The following is a 17599-nucleotide window of genomic DNA, read 5'->3' as shown; positions in this document are numbered from 1 at the left end:
AGTTGCTTTCTGAGAATAATTTTTAGTGTGCCCTTGATGGCGTGAATCTGTCAAAGTTTAAGGAGTCACCAAGACTCCTAGCTCGAGTGTATCATTTCAGCTCACAGCCCAGGATGGGCCAGCTCCAGAATTCAGGAAACTAGGAGGTGGGTTGAGTCTATGTAAATTTCAAAGCCTAATTTGGCCTCTCTAAGGCGAATATTCACTTCAGGACTATTTGCTAGAGTTGCTGGGAAGGCTGTAAGATTTATGAAATACCCCGAAGACAGGTCGGGCCATACCTGTGAGGGTGTTGCCACTGTACCTGTCCATTGCACAAACATCTGTTAATCCACTTATGCTCAACTAACTTGGGCATGTTTCTTTTCCAGCAACAAGTGCCATGAACCTCACAGTGTAATTAGTGAGAGGTCAGAAAGATGGCCGTTGCACCACAAACATAATGTTCTGTGGTTGAAGCTTGTGTAACTGCATGCTGTGGGTGGGCTGGATTCAGGAACAAAAGAAAAACAAATCCCTGTGTGTTAAACCATCCCAAACCACCAAGAAGTCATGTTTAAAATCGCGATACTTCACTTAGCACTTGATCCTGCCTTGAGTTTGTTTTCAGAGAAGCTGCATGTTGCTGGTGCCCAGGATTGAATCATAAAAATTGTAAGAATAGTCATTGCTGGTGCCAGGTTTGAATAAATGTGGTTGCAAGAGCAGCATTGTTCATCGTTTCGCAGCTTTCGTTTAAAGTTAGATTGGTAGGGGCAGCGGGGTGTTGCTTTTGAGTGGGTGCTGTAGGCTTCTTGCCAGCAGTGTGCCTCACTAAAAATCCTCTTGAAAGGGAAGTTTCTGACCAGGCGCGGTGGCTCACGCCTGTAATCCCAGCACTTTTGGGAGGCCGAGGCAGGTGGATCACAAGGTCAGGAGGTCGGGACTGTCCTGGCTAACACGGTGAAACCCCGTCTCTACTAAAAACAGAAAAAATTAGCCGGGTGCAGTGGCAGGCGCCTGTAGTCCCAGCTACTCGAGAGGCTGAGGCAGGAGAATGGCGTGAACCTGGGAGGCGGAGCTTGCAGTGAGCCGAGATGGAGACAGAGGGAGACTTTGTCTCCAAAAACAAATTTTTTTGTAAAAAAAATTTGTAAAAAAAATTTTTATTTAAAAAAAAATCGGCTAATTTTTTTGTATTTTTAGTAGAGATGGGGTTTCACCGTGTTAGCCAGGATGGTCTCGATCTCCTGACCTCGTGATCCGCCTGCCTCTGCCTCCCAAAAAGAAACAAAAAGGAAAGGATGTTTCTGCTCACCCTGCAGATTCCTGGATCAGTTAATGAGACGAATTCCAAGAAGCTGGCTTGGATGTCAAATTTGTCTTGGGCACACAGAGAGAAATGGTTTGTTGCCCTGAAAAGGAGCAATAACTGTAGTTTTTAAACATTTGTTTTAGTTCAGATAATTACTACTCTTATTCATTTTGTCCACGTGAGTCGGAAAGCATTGCTCCCGTTGCCTGGTCTAAGGGAGGAGGACCCAGGCATGTAACGGACTGCATGCCGGCCAGTTGTGGTCAGAGCCAGCTGGAGGCTAGCGAGGCCCTTCAGGGGTCTTTTCAAGGGTCTGCCTCAGGGAGCAGAGAAAGATGAAGTGAGGCACTCATTATAGCAAGGGCACACCCACGTTTCTCGTTTTGAACAGTGAAGAGAGCAGATGGAAAGCCACATGCAGGGCATTTGCTGAAGACAGGTGTGTTGGGGGCGTGTGTGTGTCCTCTGAGGCATTTTGGATGGGATGATATTTTGACCAAATCATACCTTGTGCTTCAGTGCTTCAGTGGTTGATGGGTGGCTTTTTTTCTTTTTTTCGAGACAGAGTCTTGCTCTGTCGCCCAGACTGGACTGCAGTGGCGCGATCTCGGCTCACTGCAAGCTCCGCCTCTCGGGTTCACGCCATTCTCCTGCCTCAGCCTCCTAAGTAGCTGGGACTACAGGTGCCCGCCACCACACTCGGCTAATTTTTTTGTGTTTTTAGTAGAGATGGGGTTTCACCGTGTTAGCCAGGATGGTCTCCATCTCCTGACCTCGTGATCCACCTGCCTCTGCCTCCCAAAGTGTTGGGATTACAGGTGTGATCCACTGCGCCTGGCAGTGGGGTGGTTTTCTACACCTAACTCTCTAGTTTGTCGCATGGCGTTTTTATTATAGATTGTATCAACTGTGGGTGGACTTTAGTCTTTTAACAGTTTTCAGAGTATGAAGTTTGGACGTAAACTCTAATGTGGGAAATTAGTTTTGTTTTTGTTTTTTTTAAGTATGTTTATGGACTTATGGATATATATAAATTTAATGTGTCAAATCTGTTTATTTTAGTAACATCTTTTGAAAATGTTCAAACATACAGAAAAAGGTGATACAATTTTAGTGAACACTCAGGCCAGGCGCAGTGGCTCACGCCTGTAGTCCCAGCACTTTGGGAGGCCGAGGCGGGCCGATCATTTGAGGTCAGGAGTTTGAGACCAGCCTGGCCAACATGGTGAAACCCCATCTCTACTAAAAATACAAAAGTTAACCTGGCATGGTGGTAGGTGCCTGTAATCCCAGCTACTCGGAAGGCTGAAGCAGGAGAATTGCTTGAGCCTGGAAGGTGGAGGTCACAGTGAGTCAAGATCGCGCTACTGCACTCCATTCCAGCCTGGGGAACAGAGTGAGAGTCCATTTCAAAAAATAATAATAAAGAATTTAAGCTGGGTGCAGTGGCTCACGCTTTTGTAATTCCAGCACTTTGGGAGGCCGAGGCAGGCGGATCACTTGAGGTCCGGAGTTCAAGACCAGCCTGACAAATGTGATGAAACCCCGTCTCTACTAAAAATACAAAAAAGAAATTGCCAGGTGTGGCTGGGCGCAGTGGCTCACGCCTGTAATCCCAGCACTTTGGGAGGCTGAGGCGGGAGGATCACGAGGTCAGGAGATGGAGACCATCCTAGCCAACATGGTGAAACCCTGTCTCTCCTAAAAAACAAAAAATTAGCCGGGTGTGGTGGCACATGCCTGTGGTCCCAGTTGCTCCGGAGGCTGAGGCAGCAGAATGGTGTGAACCTGGGAGGCGGAGCTTGCAGTGAGCCGAGATCATGCCACTGCACTCCAGCCTGGGCGACAGAGCAAGACTCCCTCTCAAAAAAAAAAAAAAAAAAAAAAAAAAATCCAGGGGTGGTGGCGCATGTCTGTAATCCCAGATACTTGGGAGGCTGAGGCAGGACAGTCGCTTAAACCTGGGAGGCAGAGGTTACAGTGAACCGAGATCATGCTATTGCACTCCAGCCTGGGCAACAAGAGTGAAACTGTCTCAAGATACGATAATAATAAAATAGATTTAATGAATACCTATCTATATACACAGCCTAGGTTGTGCTGTGGGCATTTAACTGCTTGTGTTTTACGTATTTGTCCATCCACTTATAGTTCTCTTCACTCTTCACTTTATTGATTGATCAGAGACAGGGTTATACTTTGTTGTCCAGGCTGGAGTGCAGTGGTACAGTCATAGCTCAGTGCTATCTCAAACTCCTGGGCTCAAGCAGTCCTCGCGTCTCAGCCTCCCAGAGTGTTGGGGTTATAGGCATGAACCACTATGCCTGGCCTCATTTTTTTTTTTGTTTTTGATTTTTTGAGATGGAGTTGCCCAGGCTGGAGTGCAGTGGTGAGATCTTGGATCACTGCAGCCTCTGCCTTCCTGATTCCAGCAATTCTCCTGCCTTAGCCTCCCAGGTAGCTGGGATTACAGGTGCATGCCACCATGCCCAGCTAATTTATATATTTTTAGTAGAGACAGGGTTTCACCATGTTAGTCAGGCTGGTCTCGAACTCTTGACCTCAGATGATCCACCTGCCTCAGCCTCTGGAAGTGTTGGAGTTACAGGCATGAGCCACCATGCCTGGCCACTTTATTTTGGTGATACATTTCTTTTTTTTTTTTTTTTTTTTTTTTTTTTTTTTTTTTTTTTTTTTTTTGAGACGGAGTCTCGCTCTGTCGCCCAGGTTGGAGTGCAGTGGCCGGATCTCAGCTCACTGCAAGCTCCACCTCCCAGGTTTACGCCATTCTCCTGCCTCAGCCTCCTGAGTAGCTGGGACTACAGGCGCCCGCCACCTCGCCCGGCTAGTTTTTTGTATTTTTAGTAGAGACGGGGTTTCACCGTGTTAGCCAGGATGGTCTCGATCTCCTGACCTCGTGATCCGCCCGTCTCGGCCTCCCAAAGTGCTGGGATTACAGGCTTGAGCCACCGCGCCAGGCTGGTGATACATTTCAAACTAAGTAGCAGAAAGTTGCAAGTCTTCCCTTTACATATTAACTGTATTTATAGGGTTTTTTTTTTTTTGGGTGGCGGGGTACAGGGTCTCACACACTGTTGCCCAAGCTAGAGTACAGTGGCACAATCTTGACTCACTCCAGCCTCCCATCTACCGGGCTCAAGTAATTCTCCTCCCTCAGCCTCCTGAGTAGCTGAAATTAATGGGCAGGGCCGGGCGCGGTGGCTCAAGCCTGTAATCCCAGCACTTTGGGAGGCCGAGATGGGCGGATCACAAGGTCAGGAGATCGAGACCATCCTGGCTAACATAGTGAAACCCCGTCTCTACTAAAAATACAAAAAACTAGCCGGGCGAGGTGGCGGGCGCCTGTAGTCCCAGCTACTCGGGAGGCTGAGGCAGGAGAATGGCGTAAACCCGGGAAGCGGAGCTTGCAGTGAGCTGAGATCCAGCCACTGCACTCCAGCCTGGGCAACAGAGCGAGACTCCGTCTCAAAAAAAAAGAAATTAACGGGCAGGTGCCACCACGCCTGGCTAATTTTTTCCTTTCTTTCTTTTTTTCTTTTCTTGAGACGGAATTTCGCTCTTGTTGCCAAGGCTGGAGTGCAGTGGCGTGACTGGCTCACTGTAGCCTCCACCCCCTGGGTTCAAGCGATTCTATTTTCTCAGCCTCCCGAGTAGCTGGGATTCCAGGCATGCACCACCAATGTCCGGTTAATTTTGTGTTTTTAATAGAGACAGGTTTCTATTTTGCCATGTTGGCGAGGCTGGTCTCAAACTCGCAACCTCAGGTTATCCACCCACCACAGCCTCCCAAAGTGCTGGGATTATAGGGGTGAACCACCACACGCAGCCTATCTGGCTAATTTTTTTTTTTTTTTTTTTTTTTTTTTTTTTGAGGCGGAGTCTCGCTCTGTCGCCCAGGCTGGAGTGCAGTGGCTGGATCTCAGCCCACTGCAAGCTCCACCTCCCGGGTTTACGCCATTCTCCCGCTTCAGCCTCCCTAGTAGCTGGTACTACAGACGCCCCCCACCTCGCCCGGCTTGTTTTTTGTATTTTTTATTAGAGACAGGGTTTCACCGTGTTAGTCAGGATGGTCTCAATCTCCTGACCTCGTGATCCGCCCGTCTCGGCCTCCCAAAGTGCTGGGATTACAGTCTTGAGCCACTGTGCCCGGCCCTATCTGGCTAATTTTTAGAATTTTTTTAGAGACAAGGTCTCATATTGCCGAGGTTGGCCTTGAACTACTGCGCTTAAGTGATCTGCCTGCCTCGGCTTCCCAAAGTGCTGTGATTACAGGCATGAGCCACTGCTCCTGCCTCACTTTATTTTTGTGAGGCGTTTCCAACTAAATAGCAGGAAGTTGTAATCTTCCCTCTTACATATTAACAAGAATTTAGTATTTATTTTCAGTTGGATTTTTATTTTTTTCTTTAAAAAATTTTTTTGTATATTCACTCAGGCTGGTCTTGGGACTCCTGACAAATGCTCCTCCCAACATGGTGAGCCACCATGCGCAGTCTCTTTCTTCTTTTTAAATAATGCACAGATCTTTAGTATACCAGTCAGTGAATTCTGGCCACTGCATATACCCAACCCTTGTCAGGGGGGAGAGTGTAACCATCACCTCAGAAAGCTTGGGAGGGCCCCTTCCCATGTGATCCCTGCCACTGTCCCCTAGAGGCTATCCCATCACTGACTAGTTTTGCTTATTCTAGAACTTCACATAGGTGGAAGCATGATTCTTTTTGAATTTGTCTCAAATGTAGCCAGTGAGATACCTCATAAGTCAGCTCCCATGTCCTCAGGACAAGACTGCTCTAATCACCAGCGCTTCGTTGCTTTCTGGTGCTCCAGTAGGATCCAGGCTCACCTGGTATATCCCCTGCTGCAGATTACGATCCACCTCTCCCAGGAGCTGCTTTCAGTAGATTTTTGTTGTGGTGGTGGTGGTGGTATATTTTTATTTACTTATTTTGAGACATTCTTTCTGTGTGTCACATAGGCTGGAGTATAGTGGCGCAATCTCGGCTCATGGCATTCTCCACCTCCCCAGTTCAAGGAGATTGAGGAGTTCAAGACCAGCTTGGCCAACATAGTGAAACCCTGTCCCTACTAAAAATACAAAAATTAGCCGGGCGTGGTGGCACGCACCTTTAGTCCCAGCTACTTGGGAGGCTGAGACAGGAGAATTGCCCGCAACTGGCAGATGGAGATTACAGTGAGCCAAGATCGCACCACTGCACTCCAGCCTGGGTGACAGAGCGAGACTCTCTCAAAAAGACGAAAATAGTTCGCCATGCGTGGTGGCTCACACCTGTAACCCCAGCACTTTGGGAGACTGAGGTGGGAGGATCACTTGAGCCCAGGAGTTCGAGACCAGCCCACACAACATGGCGACACCCCGTTTCTACAAATCGTTTTTTAAAATGTATTATCGAATTTTTAAAACATGCACAAAAGAGTTACAGTATCCATTACCCAGCTTCAGCAGCCGTCAGTGTTCTGCAGTCTTGTTTCATCCTTCTCTACTATCTGCTCCCTGGTATATTTCAGAGCAAATACCAGGTATATAATTTCAGCCATAAATTTGTCTTAAATATGTGTGGAACAGTTAAAGGTGGTTCTTTACAGCACAACCACAGTATTATTCCCCTAACTGAAGTAACTAATTCCTTCATAAGGATTCACTTCATGAACAAGATTCCCAGTGTCCTTGCGACTATCCAGGGAAACCACAGCCAAGGGAACTGGCTTGGCAGAATCATTGGGGAATGAAGGCCCTTTGGAGCTTGACTCTGGCTTGGTGAAGAGACATGGGAGGTGGAGGAGAGGATGCCCTTTGCACACACATCACTCACACCTGGCCCTCGCTACAGCCTGGGGAGGCAGATTTTTTTCAGCAGTAGGATCTGGTACTAGTTGTTAGGTCTGTGGGATATGTGCTGCATGCTTCAAGTAGGTTGACTTGTTTCATTTTCATAGTCCTGCCGAGGGTAGAGGGGCCGCTTCCATGTTGCTGATGCAAGAAGGAAGCTAGTGGGCTGGGCAAGTGGAGTTTCAGGTCCAAGTCTGTGCGGAAGCTTTCCCTGGACGATTGATCGAGTGGCTCACCCCATGGTGTGAGTCTCAGGCGCGTTGAGTCACTGAGCCCAGGGACTGGCTTTCTGCCCTTTTCATCCCATGCCCCCCTCACACTCCTCCTCTCTTGTATCCCTCCCCTGTCATGGAGTCTTTGACCCCACCACGTCCTGTTGCTGGGCTCTGCAGGCGTATCATTTGACCCCTAGGTTTTTTTTTTGTTTGTTTGTTTGTTTTAATGAGACAGAGTTTTGCTCTCGTTACCCAGGCTGGGGTGCAGTGGGGTGATCTTGACTCAGTGTAACCTCTGCCTCCCCGGTTCAAGCAATTTTCGGGCTTCAGCCTCCTGAGTAGCTAGGATTACAAGCATGTGCTATCACGCCTGAGTAATTTTTTGTATATTTAGTAGAGACAGGGTTTCACCATGTTGGCCAGGCTGATCTTGAACTCGTGACCTCAGGTGATGCCCCTGCCTCGGCCCCCCTAAGTACTGGGATTACAGGCGTGAGCCACCGTGCCCGGTGACCCCTAGGTTTTATTTATTCATTTATTTATTTTGAGGTGGACTCTCTATTGGCCAGGCTGGAGTGCAGTGGCACAATCTCAGCTTGCTGCAATGTCTGCCTCCTGGGTTAAAGCTATTCTCCTGCCTCAGCCTCCCTAGTAGCTGGGATGACAGGTGTGCGCCACCACATCCATCTAATTTTTGTAATTTTGGGAGAGACGCGGTTTCACCATGTTGCCCAAGGTGGTCTTGAATTCCTGACTTCTTTTTTTTTTTGTTTTTTGAGACAAAGTGTCGCTCTGTCGCCCAGGCTGGAGTGCAGTGGTGCAATCTCGGCTCACTGCAAGCCCTGCCTCCCGGGTTCACGCCATTCTCCAGCCTCAGCCTCCCGTGTAGCTGGGTCTACAGGCGCCTGCCACCGCACCTGGCTAATTTTTTGTATTTGTAGTAGAGACGGGGTTTCACCGTGTTAGCCAGGATGGTCTCGATCTCCTGACCTCATGATCCGCCCGCCTCGGCCTCCCAAAGTGCTGGGATTACAGGCGTGAGCCACCTCACTCAAGCACCCTTAGGTTTTTAAGTTTGGAATATTTAGATTTTGCAGTTAGATTTTGCTAGGTAGTCTTGGGTATTTTGGGAAGTTCTTGTTTTGGCCAGCATGTCAGAATTTATCCTTGATGCTTGGGCCTTTTCAGGTTTGAGCCTGCTCTGCTGGCTGGGAACTAGTTTAGTCGGAAGGGGCTGGCAGTTGCCTGTGGGGGTAGATTCATCTTGTGTGTATTGTGCTGATGGGGTTCTTTGGTTGTTTACTCATTTGGAAGATTTCGGTATGGACCAGACTGTTTGTGTAGAGTGGGAATTGAGTAGGTTGGAGTCGACATGATACTGAGACTGAAATAGTAATTATGGCTTAGTTTGTCCTGAAAGATTCTGTTGTGCACTTCAGTTGTCTTAGCCTCTTCAGAGTTGAACCTGCCGTGGTTGTCGTCGTCCACCTGATATTTCAGATACTCACTTTTCGGGAGGTTCGTTCTTTCTCATTTTACAGAAACCTTTTGGGACCCTTTGCCACATGTCTTTCTTTCATCTCTTCATTACTGTCAGGGATTAGAGCTCCTTCCCTCTCTTTTCCTTCTCCAAGCACCAAGATTTTGATGTGAACTTTTTTTTTTTTTTTGAGATGAAGTCTTGCTCTGCCACCCGTGCTGGAGTGCAGTGGTGTGATCTCCGCTCACTGCAGCCTCCATTTCCTGGGCTCAAGAGATACTTGTGCCTCAGCCTCCCAAGTAGCTGGGACTACAGGCGCCCACCATGCCCAGCCAATTTTTGTATTTTTGGTAGAGATGCGGTTTTGTCATGTTGGCCAGGCTGGTCTCAAACTCCTGACCTCAAGTGATCCACCCTCTTCGGCCTCCCGAAGTGGCGGGATTACAGGCGTGAGCCACTGTGCCTAGCCTGATGTGAGCATTTCTACCTGTAGTGTTTTTTGGAGACCTGTTAATATTTTCATACTTGTAAAAATGGGCATATTTATGGTAAAGGAAGATAAAAAAGAAAGTAAAATACCATGTGAGTGTCTGTAGGCCTGAAGTCAAATCAGATTTCTTGAAACCATCTGTTTTCATTTTTAGGGTGTTACGTAGTTAATGCCTTGGCTTAGCAGTGGTTACTTGGAAATAAAGATGTGTTCTGCTGTGTTGACAGGCCCTTCATGAGGCAGCACACATGTCATTCTTGCTACTGTGTACCTGGCTGCTAAAATGAATCCTACTATAAGTTATATGAAACTAAAAAGATTTTCTGATCTTATAGAGCTGAAGTATTGATAACACCAAGGAAATCTATCACGATTTGAAAAGATAAGCAAAAGTTTGATTTCCAGACACTACAGAAGTAAAAATGGTAAGTTTTTGATCACAGATACTATTTCTTCACTCACGTACAGAGATGTTTGTAACCTTTTCCAAAGCATTTGATTCCATTACCATTTTTATTAGCCCTTTTGGATTATAAAGTAGTATTATCTATTCTGTATTCCATTCTGTCTCCCACTGCCCAGACACAACAGCTGTTTCAGTTTGCTTGTTCCTCCTTGGTCCTTCAATTGTGCTTCTGCAGGCTTGGTTTTTACACACAAGCAATATAGCATCATTCTGAATTGTGCAGCTTAAAAGATGGACGTTGGGCTGCTTGCTCTCTTTACATCATTTTTAACTTAATTCTCACATCCCTAGCGTCCAATGAGAATTTTTGTGAATGATGACCGCCATGTAATGGCAAAGCATTCTTCCGTTTATCCAACGCAAGAGGAGCTGGAGGCAGTCCAGAACATGGTGTCCCACACGGAGCGGGCACTCAAAGCTGTGTCCGACTGGATAGACGAGCAGGAAAAGGGTAGCAGCGAGCAGGCAGAGTCCGATAACATGGATGTGCCCCCAGAGGACGACAGTAAAGAAGGGGCTGGGTAAGTGAAGTTTTCTGTCGTCGTTTTCTTTCTTGTAGAGAGGGTAGCCAGGGTAGGGGTTGGTACTTGTTTTCTTTTTTTTTTTCTTTTTGAGACGGAGTCTCGCTTTGTGGCCCAGACTGGAGTGCAGTGGTGTGATTTTGGCTCACTGCAAGCTCCGCCTCCCGGGTTCACGCCATTCTCCTGCCTCAGCCTCCCAAGTTTAGCTGGAACTACAGGCGCCCGCCACCATGCCCAGCTAATTTTTTGTTTTGTTTTGTTTTTGTTTTTGTTTTTTGTTTTTTTTGAGACGGAGTCTCACTCTGTCACCCAGACTGGAGTGCAGTGGCTGGATCTCAGCTCACTGCAAGCTCCGCCTCCCGGATTCATGCCATTCTCCTGCTTCAGCCTCCCGAGTAGCTGGGACTACAGGCATCCCCCACCTCGCCCGGCTAGTTTTTTGTATTTTTTAGTAGAGACGGGGTTTCACCGTGTTAGCCAGGATGGTCTCGATCTCCTCACCTTGTGATCCGCCTGTCTTGGCCTCCCAAAGTGCTGGGATTACAGGCTTGAGCCACCGCGCCCGGCCAATTTTTTTGTATTTTTGGTAGAGACGGGGTTTCACCCTCTTAGCCAGAATGGTCTCGATCTGACCTCGTAGGGTAGGGGTTGGCTCCTGTTTTCTAAGAAACTTCAGCCTGTCTTGGGACCTCTGGGTCATGGTCAGACTGAATTCTTCACTGAGCTGAGTGTTGGTCTGTCCCTCAGGGAACAGAAGACGGAGCATATGACCAGAACCCTGCGGGGAGTGATGCGGGTGGGCCTGGTGGCAAAGGGCCTCCTACTCAAGGGGGACTTGGATCTGGAGCTGGTGCTGCTGTGTAAGGAGAAGCCCACAACTGCCCTCCTAGACAAGGTGGCCGACAACCTGGCCATCCAGCTTGCTGTAAGTGTGGCGGTCACTGCCGGGTAGGTGGGTGGTTGGTGGGCGTGCTGGTTGAGGATGTGGGGCCCCAGAAGAAGTGTCCAGCTAGGCCATGCTCCAAGAAGCACATGCCAGACTTGCCCTGGCACTTGCTGTGCATGTGTCTTCTCAGTAGGTGACGAGCAGGACACCAACAAGCCACTGAGCTTCTGTGGAACCTGACTGCAGGGGTCATAAGGACCCCGTGCCTATTTTGTGCCAGGCTGCACACAAGCCCAAGGTCATTGGGCATAAGCTTCACATCTAGGCTCCATTGGATGGATGGCTAGATAGATAGCAGAGTTGTTACCTCTTCCGTTGGATCCAAAGCTAAATGTAAAGAATTGTTCTTTTCCTTTTGAGATGGAGTCTTGCTCGGTTGCCCAGGCTAGAGTACAGTGGCTCGATCTCAGATCACTGCAACCTCTACCTCTGAGATAGACAATTCTCCTACCTCAGACTCCCGAGTAGCTAGGATTACAGGCGTGCACTGCCACACCCAGCTAATTTTTATATTTTTAGTATAGACGGGGTTTCACTATGTTGGCCAGGCTGGCCTCTAACTCCCGACCTCAGGTGATTATTCATCCACCTCAGTCTCCCAAAGTGCTGGGATCACAGCCGTGAGCCACAGCACCCGGCTGAAAATCTTTTCTATATGTTTATTTTTATAAATAGAGATGGGTTCTTGCTGTATTGCCCTGGCTGGATTCAAACTTTTGTCCTCAAGCAGTCCTCTCGTCCCCAGCCTCCCACAGTGCTGGGATTAGAAGTGTGAGCCACCACACACTTTTTTTTTTTTTTTTTCCTGAGATGGAGTCTTACTCTGTTGCCTAGGCTGGAGTGCAGTGGTGCAATCTCGGCTCACTGCAACCTCTGCCTCCTGAGTTCAAGCGATTCTCCTGCCTTAGCCTCCCGAGTAGCTGGTACTACAGGCACGTGCCGCTACATCCAGCTAATTTTTGTATTTTTAGTAGAGATGGGGTTTCGCCATGTTGGCCACGGTGGTCTCGAACTCCTGACCTCAAGCCGTCTGTCCACCTCAGCCTCCCGAAGAGCTGGGATTACAGGCATGAGCCACCGCGCCCGGCCAATGTTTTGTTTTTTGTTTTTTGTTTTTTTTTTTAAGATAAGGAAGGTCTTGCTCTGTAGCCCAGGCTGGAGTGTGGCAGCACAATTATAGTTCACTGCAACCTCCACTTCCAGGTCTCAGGTGATCCTCCCATTGCAGCGCCCTGAGTAACTAGGACTACCAGCATGTACTACCACTCCCAGCTAAAATATCTTTTAAAAAAAAAAAAAAAAAAAAAAAAAAACGTATTTGTTTCATTGTAAAACTATTGCATAAATAATGGTCTCTGTTTATTGAGTGTTTGCTAAAGTCAGGCTCTCAAACAGATGTGCTCTTGATGTGTGTTATTTCATCTTCCTCTAAGTGGGACAGATGATGTGACAGAGCTGCAGGGCAGCTGAGGAATGGATCCCAAGACCTACGGCTGGGCTGTTTGGAGGCATCAGAACCTCTGCCAGGTGTTGCCTCCTCAGGATACAGTCCCCCTGTATTTATGTATAGGATAAGCAAAAAAGAAGTATACAAGCATCTTTGAATCTTTGACAGAGTCTTGCTGTGTCATCCAGGCTGGAGTGCAGTGACATGAACTTGGGTCACTGCAACCTCTGCCTCCGTGGCTCAAGTGTTCCTCCCACCTCATCTTCCTGAGTAGCTGGGACTATAGGCGTGCGCCACCACACCCAGCTGTTTTGTGTGTATGTGTGTGTGTAGATGAGCTTTTGCTGCGTTGCCTAGGCTGTTCTTGAACTCTTGATCACGGGCCTGAGCCACCATAGCCTTTGAATGTTTTAGTCTTATTCCTTAGAAAAACCTGGTTTACTTACACAATGCAGATTTGTATTCTCTCACATGGGACTGACAATTTTAGGTTCAGGACAAAAATTAAAATATGGAGCTAATGTAAATGCATTAGATACTTCTGAGGAGCCATTGAAGATGAAGGTGTGAAATTTTTCTAGTGATAATTTTCTTTTTTCTTTTGAAAGTACATCAGCATAGTGGTAATTCTTTTTCTTTTTTGAGATAGCCTCGCTCTGTCCCCCAGGCTGGAGTGCAGTGGTGTGTGATGTTGGCTTACTACAACCTCCGCCTCCTGGGTTCAAGCGATTCTCCTGCCTCAGCCTCCTGAGTTGCTGAATTACGGGTGCCCTCCACCATGCCCAGCTAATTTTTGTATTTTTAGTAGAGACCATATGGGCCAGGCTGGTCTTGAACTCCTGACCTCAGGTATTCTGCCTGCTTCTGCCTCCTTAAAGTTCTGGGATTACAGGCGTGAGCCACTATGTCCGGCCCATAGTGGTAATCAGGGGTCAGGGGAGGCGGGTGGGGGTGGGCGGCGGGACGGAGTTTCACTCTTGTTGCCCAGGCTGGAGTACAATGGGGGTGATCTCAGCTCACCACAAACCCCGCCTCCTGGATTCAGGCAATTCTCCTGCCTCAGCCTCCTAAGTAGTTGGGATTGCAGGCATGCGCCACTATGCCTGGCTAATTTCGTATTTTTAGTAGAGATGGGATTTCTCCACGTTGGTCAGGCTGGTCGCTCTGTCACCCAGGCTGGAGTGCAGTGGCGTGATCTCAGCTCACTGCAAGCTCCGCCTCCCGAGTTCACGCCATTCTCCTGCCTCAGCATCCCGAGTCGCTGGGACTACATGCGTCCGCCACCGCGCCCAGCTAATTCTTTTGTTTTCTTTCTTTTTTTTTTTTTTTTGAGACGGAGTCTGGCTCTGTCGCCGAGGCTTGAGTGCAGTGGCCGGATCTCAGCTCACTGCAAGCTCCGCCTCCCGGGTTCACGCCATTCTCCTGCCTCAGCCTCCCGAGTAGCTGGGACTACAGGCGCCCGCCACCTTGCCCGGCTAGTTTTTTGTATTTTTTAGTAGAGACGGGGTTTCACTGTGTTAGCCAGGATGGGCTCGATCTCCTGACCTCATGATCCGCCCGTCTCGGCCTCCCAAAGTGCTGGGATTACAGGCTTGAGCCACCGCGCCTAGCCCAGCTAATTCTTTTGTATTTTTTTTTAGTAGAGACGGGGTTTCACTGTGGTCTTGATGGCCTGAACCTCGTGATCTGCCCACCTCGGCCTCCCAAAGTGCTGGGATTACAGGCGTGAGCCACCGTGCCCGGCCCCCGCCCCCCCGTTGGTTTTTTTTTTTTTTTTTTTTTTTTTTTTTAAAGAAGACAGGGTCTCTTGCTCTGTTGCCCAAGCTCGGGTACAGTGGTGCAATCTCAGCTCACTACAGAGTTGATTTTCTGGCCTTAAGCAATCCTCCCACCTCAGCCTCCTGAGTAACTGGGACCACAAGCGTGTGCCACCATGTCTGGCGAATTTTTTAAATTTTTTGTAGATACGAGGTTTCACTATGTTGTTCTGGCTGGTTTTGAGCTCCTGGCCTCAAGCTATTTGCTTGCCTCAGCCTCCCAAAGTGCTGGGATTAGAAGCATGAGCCATTGAGCCTGGCCAATAATTATTCCTTAAAGATGAAAATAATAGGGGTTTTAAAAATCATTTCTAGGCCAGGCGCGGTGGCTCAAGCCTGTAATCCCAGCACTTTGGGAGGCCGAGACGGGCGGATCACGAGGTCAGGAGATCGAGACCATCCTGGCTAACACGGTGAAACCCCGTCTCTACTAAAAATACAAAAACTTAGCCGGGCGAGGTGGCAGGCGCCTGTAGTCCCAGCTACTCGGGAGGCTGAGGCAGGAGAATGGCGTGAACCCGGGAGGCGGAGCTTGCAGTGAGCTGAGATCCGGCCACTGCACTCCAGCCTGGGTGACAGAGCGAGACTCCGTCTCAAAAAAAAAAAAAAAAAAAAAATCATTTCTAGTGGTTCCTTAAGAGGGGTGAATCACCCCCCTGCCCTGATAACATTTGGCAGTGTCTGTTGACAGCTTGGTGATGGGGTGCTGTGGTGCTGTCAGCACCTGATGGGTGAAAATCAGAGATGCTACTCAACACCCTATCATGTGCAGTGTAGCTCCCCCAAGAATTTTGCAGCCCAGAAGTTCAGTTGTGCTGAAGTTGAGAAATCCTGTTTCAGATTTTTTCAGTGTATTTATTCTCCCAACATTCTTAGCTTCCTTCGCAAAAATATTAAAAAACTTGAATTTTCTTTTCTTTTTTTTTGAGACGGTGTCTTGCTCTGTCCCCTGGGCTGGAGTGCATTGGCACAGTCTCAGCTCACTGCACCCTCTGCCTCCCTGCCTCAGCCTCCCAAGTAGCTTGGATTACAGGCGCCTGCCACCACTCGTGGCTTTTTTTTTGTATTTTTAGTAGAGACGGGATTTCATAATATTGGCCAGGCTGGTCTTGAACTCCTGACCTCAAGTAACCCGCCCGCCTCGGCCTCTCAGAAGTGCTGGGATTACAGGTGTGAGCCACTGCCCTCAGCCAAAAGCTTGAATTTTCTTTGTCACGTTATACACGGTGGTATCAAGAATAAAGATAGTTGTGCGGGTCGTTGTAGATGTGCATTTGCAGCAAGTACATACTTTTAGATGCATCATAGGATACTGCACACTGGCTATTTCACTGCACACAGGTTTTATTCCACATTGTCTGGTTGCTCATCCCAGCATGGAAGTAGCAGTGGCTGGATGCCCACTCTGCAGTGTCCTCCGCTTTCCGCGCAGTGTCTGGTTGAGGCTTCCAGCAGCCTTGTGGTGTAGTTCATGTCATTAAGTCCATTTTACAGATTAGAGCCGTAAGTCTGAATGAGAGATTTATCCAAAGTTAATTACCCACTAAAGGGCAAAAGCAGGAAAGGAGGGTCTCCTCCTCCTGGCTCCTAAACTCTTTGCCATTGCTTTTTTTTTTTTTGAGATGGAGTCTTACTCTTGTCACCCAGGCTGGAGTGCAGTGGCATGATCTCAGCTTACTGCAGCCTCTGCCTCCCAGGTTCAAGTGAGTCTTCTGCCTCAGTCTTCTGAGTAGCTGTGACTACACGTGTCAGCCATTGCACCCAGTTAATTTTTGTATTTTCAGTAGGGATAGGGTTTCACCATGTTGGCCAGGTTGGTCTTGAACTCCTGACCTCGGGTGATTCTGCCTGCCTCAACCTCCCAAAGTTCTGGGATTACAGGCGTGAGCCACCACACTTGGCCTAACAATGCTTTTTTGTTTGTTTGTTTTTGGTTTTTTTGAGACAGAGTCTCGCTCTGTTGCCCAGGTTGGAGTGCAGTGGCGTGATCTCGACTCACTGCAAGCTCTGCTTCCTGGGTTCACGCCATTCTCCTGCCTCAACCTCCCGAGTAGCTGGGACTACAGGCACCCGCCACCACGCCCAGCTAGTTCTTTTTGTATTTTTAGTAGAGACGGTTTCACTGGGTAGCCAGGATGGTCTTGATCTCCTAACCTTGTGATTCCCCCCACCTCGGCCTCCCAAAGTGGTGGGATTACAGGTGTGAGCCACTGCACCTGGCCTAACATTGCTTTTTTGTTTGTTTTTATTTTTTTTTTGTTGTTGTTTTTTTGAGACAGTTTCGCTGTATTGCCCAGGCTGGACTGCAGTGGCGTGATCTCGGCTCACTGCAAGCTCCGCCTCCCGGGTTCACGCCATTCTCCTGCCCTCAGCCTCCCGAGTAGCTGGGACTACAGGCGCCTGCCACCACACCCAGCTAGTTTTTTGTATTTTTAGTAGAGACGGAGTTTCACTGGGTTAGCCAGGATGGTCTCGATCTCCTGACCTCATGATCTGTCCACCTCGGCCTCCCAAATTGCTAGGATTACAGGCATGAGCCACCGTGCCTGGCCTTACCATTGCATTTTTAAGCCCCTTTTGGAAATTGCTTATTTCACTGGTTACCCCCTCTAGTACCCAAAACGTGGCCAAAAACCTGGACAGTTAGGTGGACACCCCAGGTGAAGTCACTTCTGGGACATCATACCCAAGAAGTTGGCCTTTCTGCTGCAGGAATAGGTGGAGCCAGATAAAATTGTTGATTGCTTTGAGGAGAAAGTGTTTTGAAAGTTGCATTTTATTTTTTAGGCTGTAACAGAAGACAAGTACGAAATACTGCAATCTGTCGACGATGCTGCGATTGTGATAAAAAACACAAAAGAGCCTCCGTTGTCCCTGACCATCCACCTGACATCCCCTGTTGTCAGAGAAGAAATGGAGAAAGTATTAGCTGGAGGTAGGGAGGCCGAGACAGGCCGGCAGGGCTTTGAAAACGTGGTGTTCCCTCACTATTCAAATGTGCTATTCAGTTTTAGACTGCTTTGGTAAAAGGCTACGTTGTAGATTGACCAC

The 17599-nt window shown here is 48.3% G+C and overlaps 1 protein-coding gene across 8 annotated transcripts in view; it reads left to right on the top strand.

The window, feature by feature from the left end:
* The window catches only part of ILF3 (interleukin enhancer binding factor 3), a 40619-nt gene that overhangs the window by 8070 nt on the left and 14950 nt on the right, over positions 1-17599 (top strand). For all 8 annotated transcript variants that reach the window (XM_050770117.1, XM_050770121.1, XM_050770118.1 and 5 more), the window contains exons 2-5: positions 9687-9776; positions 10109-10338; positions 11086-11263; positions 17336-17483. In XM_050770117.1, coding sequence (XP_050626074.1) covers positions 9774-9776; positions 10109-10338; positions 11086-11263; positions 17336-17483 — 559 coding nt within the window. In that variant the 5' untranslated portion in view covers positions 9687-9773. The remainder of the gene's footprint in view (positions 1-9686; positions 9777-10108; positions 10339-11085; positions 11264-17335; positions 17484-17599) is intronic.

This window comes from Macaca thibetana, chromosome 19, assembly GCF_024542745.1.
Source record: "Macaca thibetana thibetana isolate TM-01 chromosome 19, ASM2454274v1, whole genome shotgun sequence".
NCBI classification, from domain to species: Eukaryota; Metazoa; Chordata; class Mammalia; order Primates; family Cercopithecidae; genus Macaca; species Macaca thibetana.
This window is presented reverse-complemented; position numbering and strand designations above follow the sequence as displayed.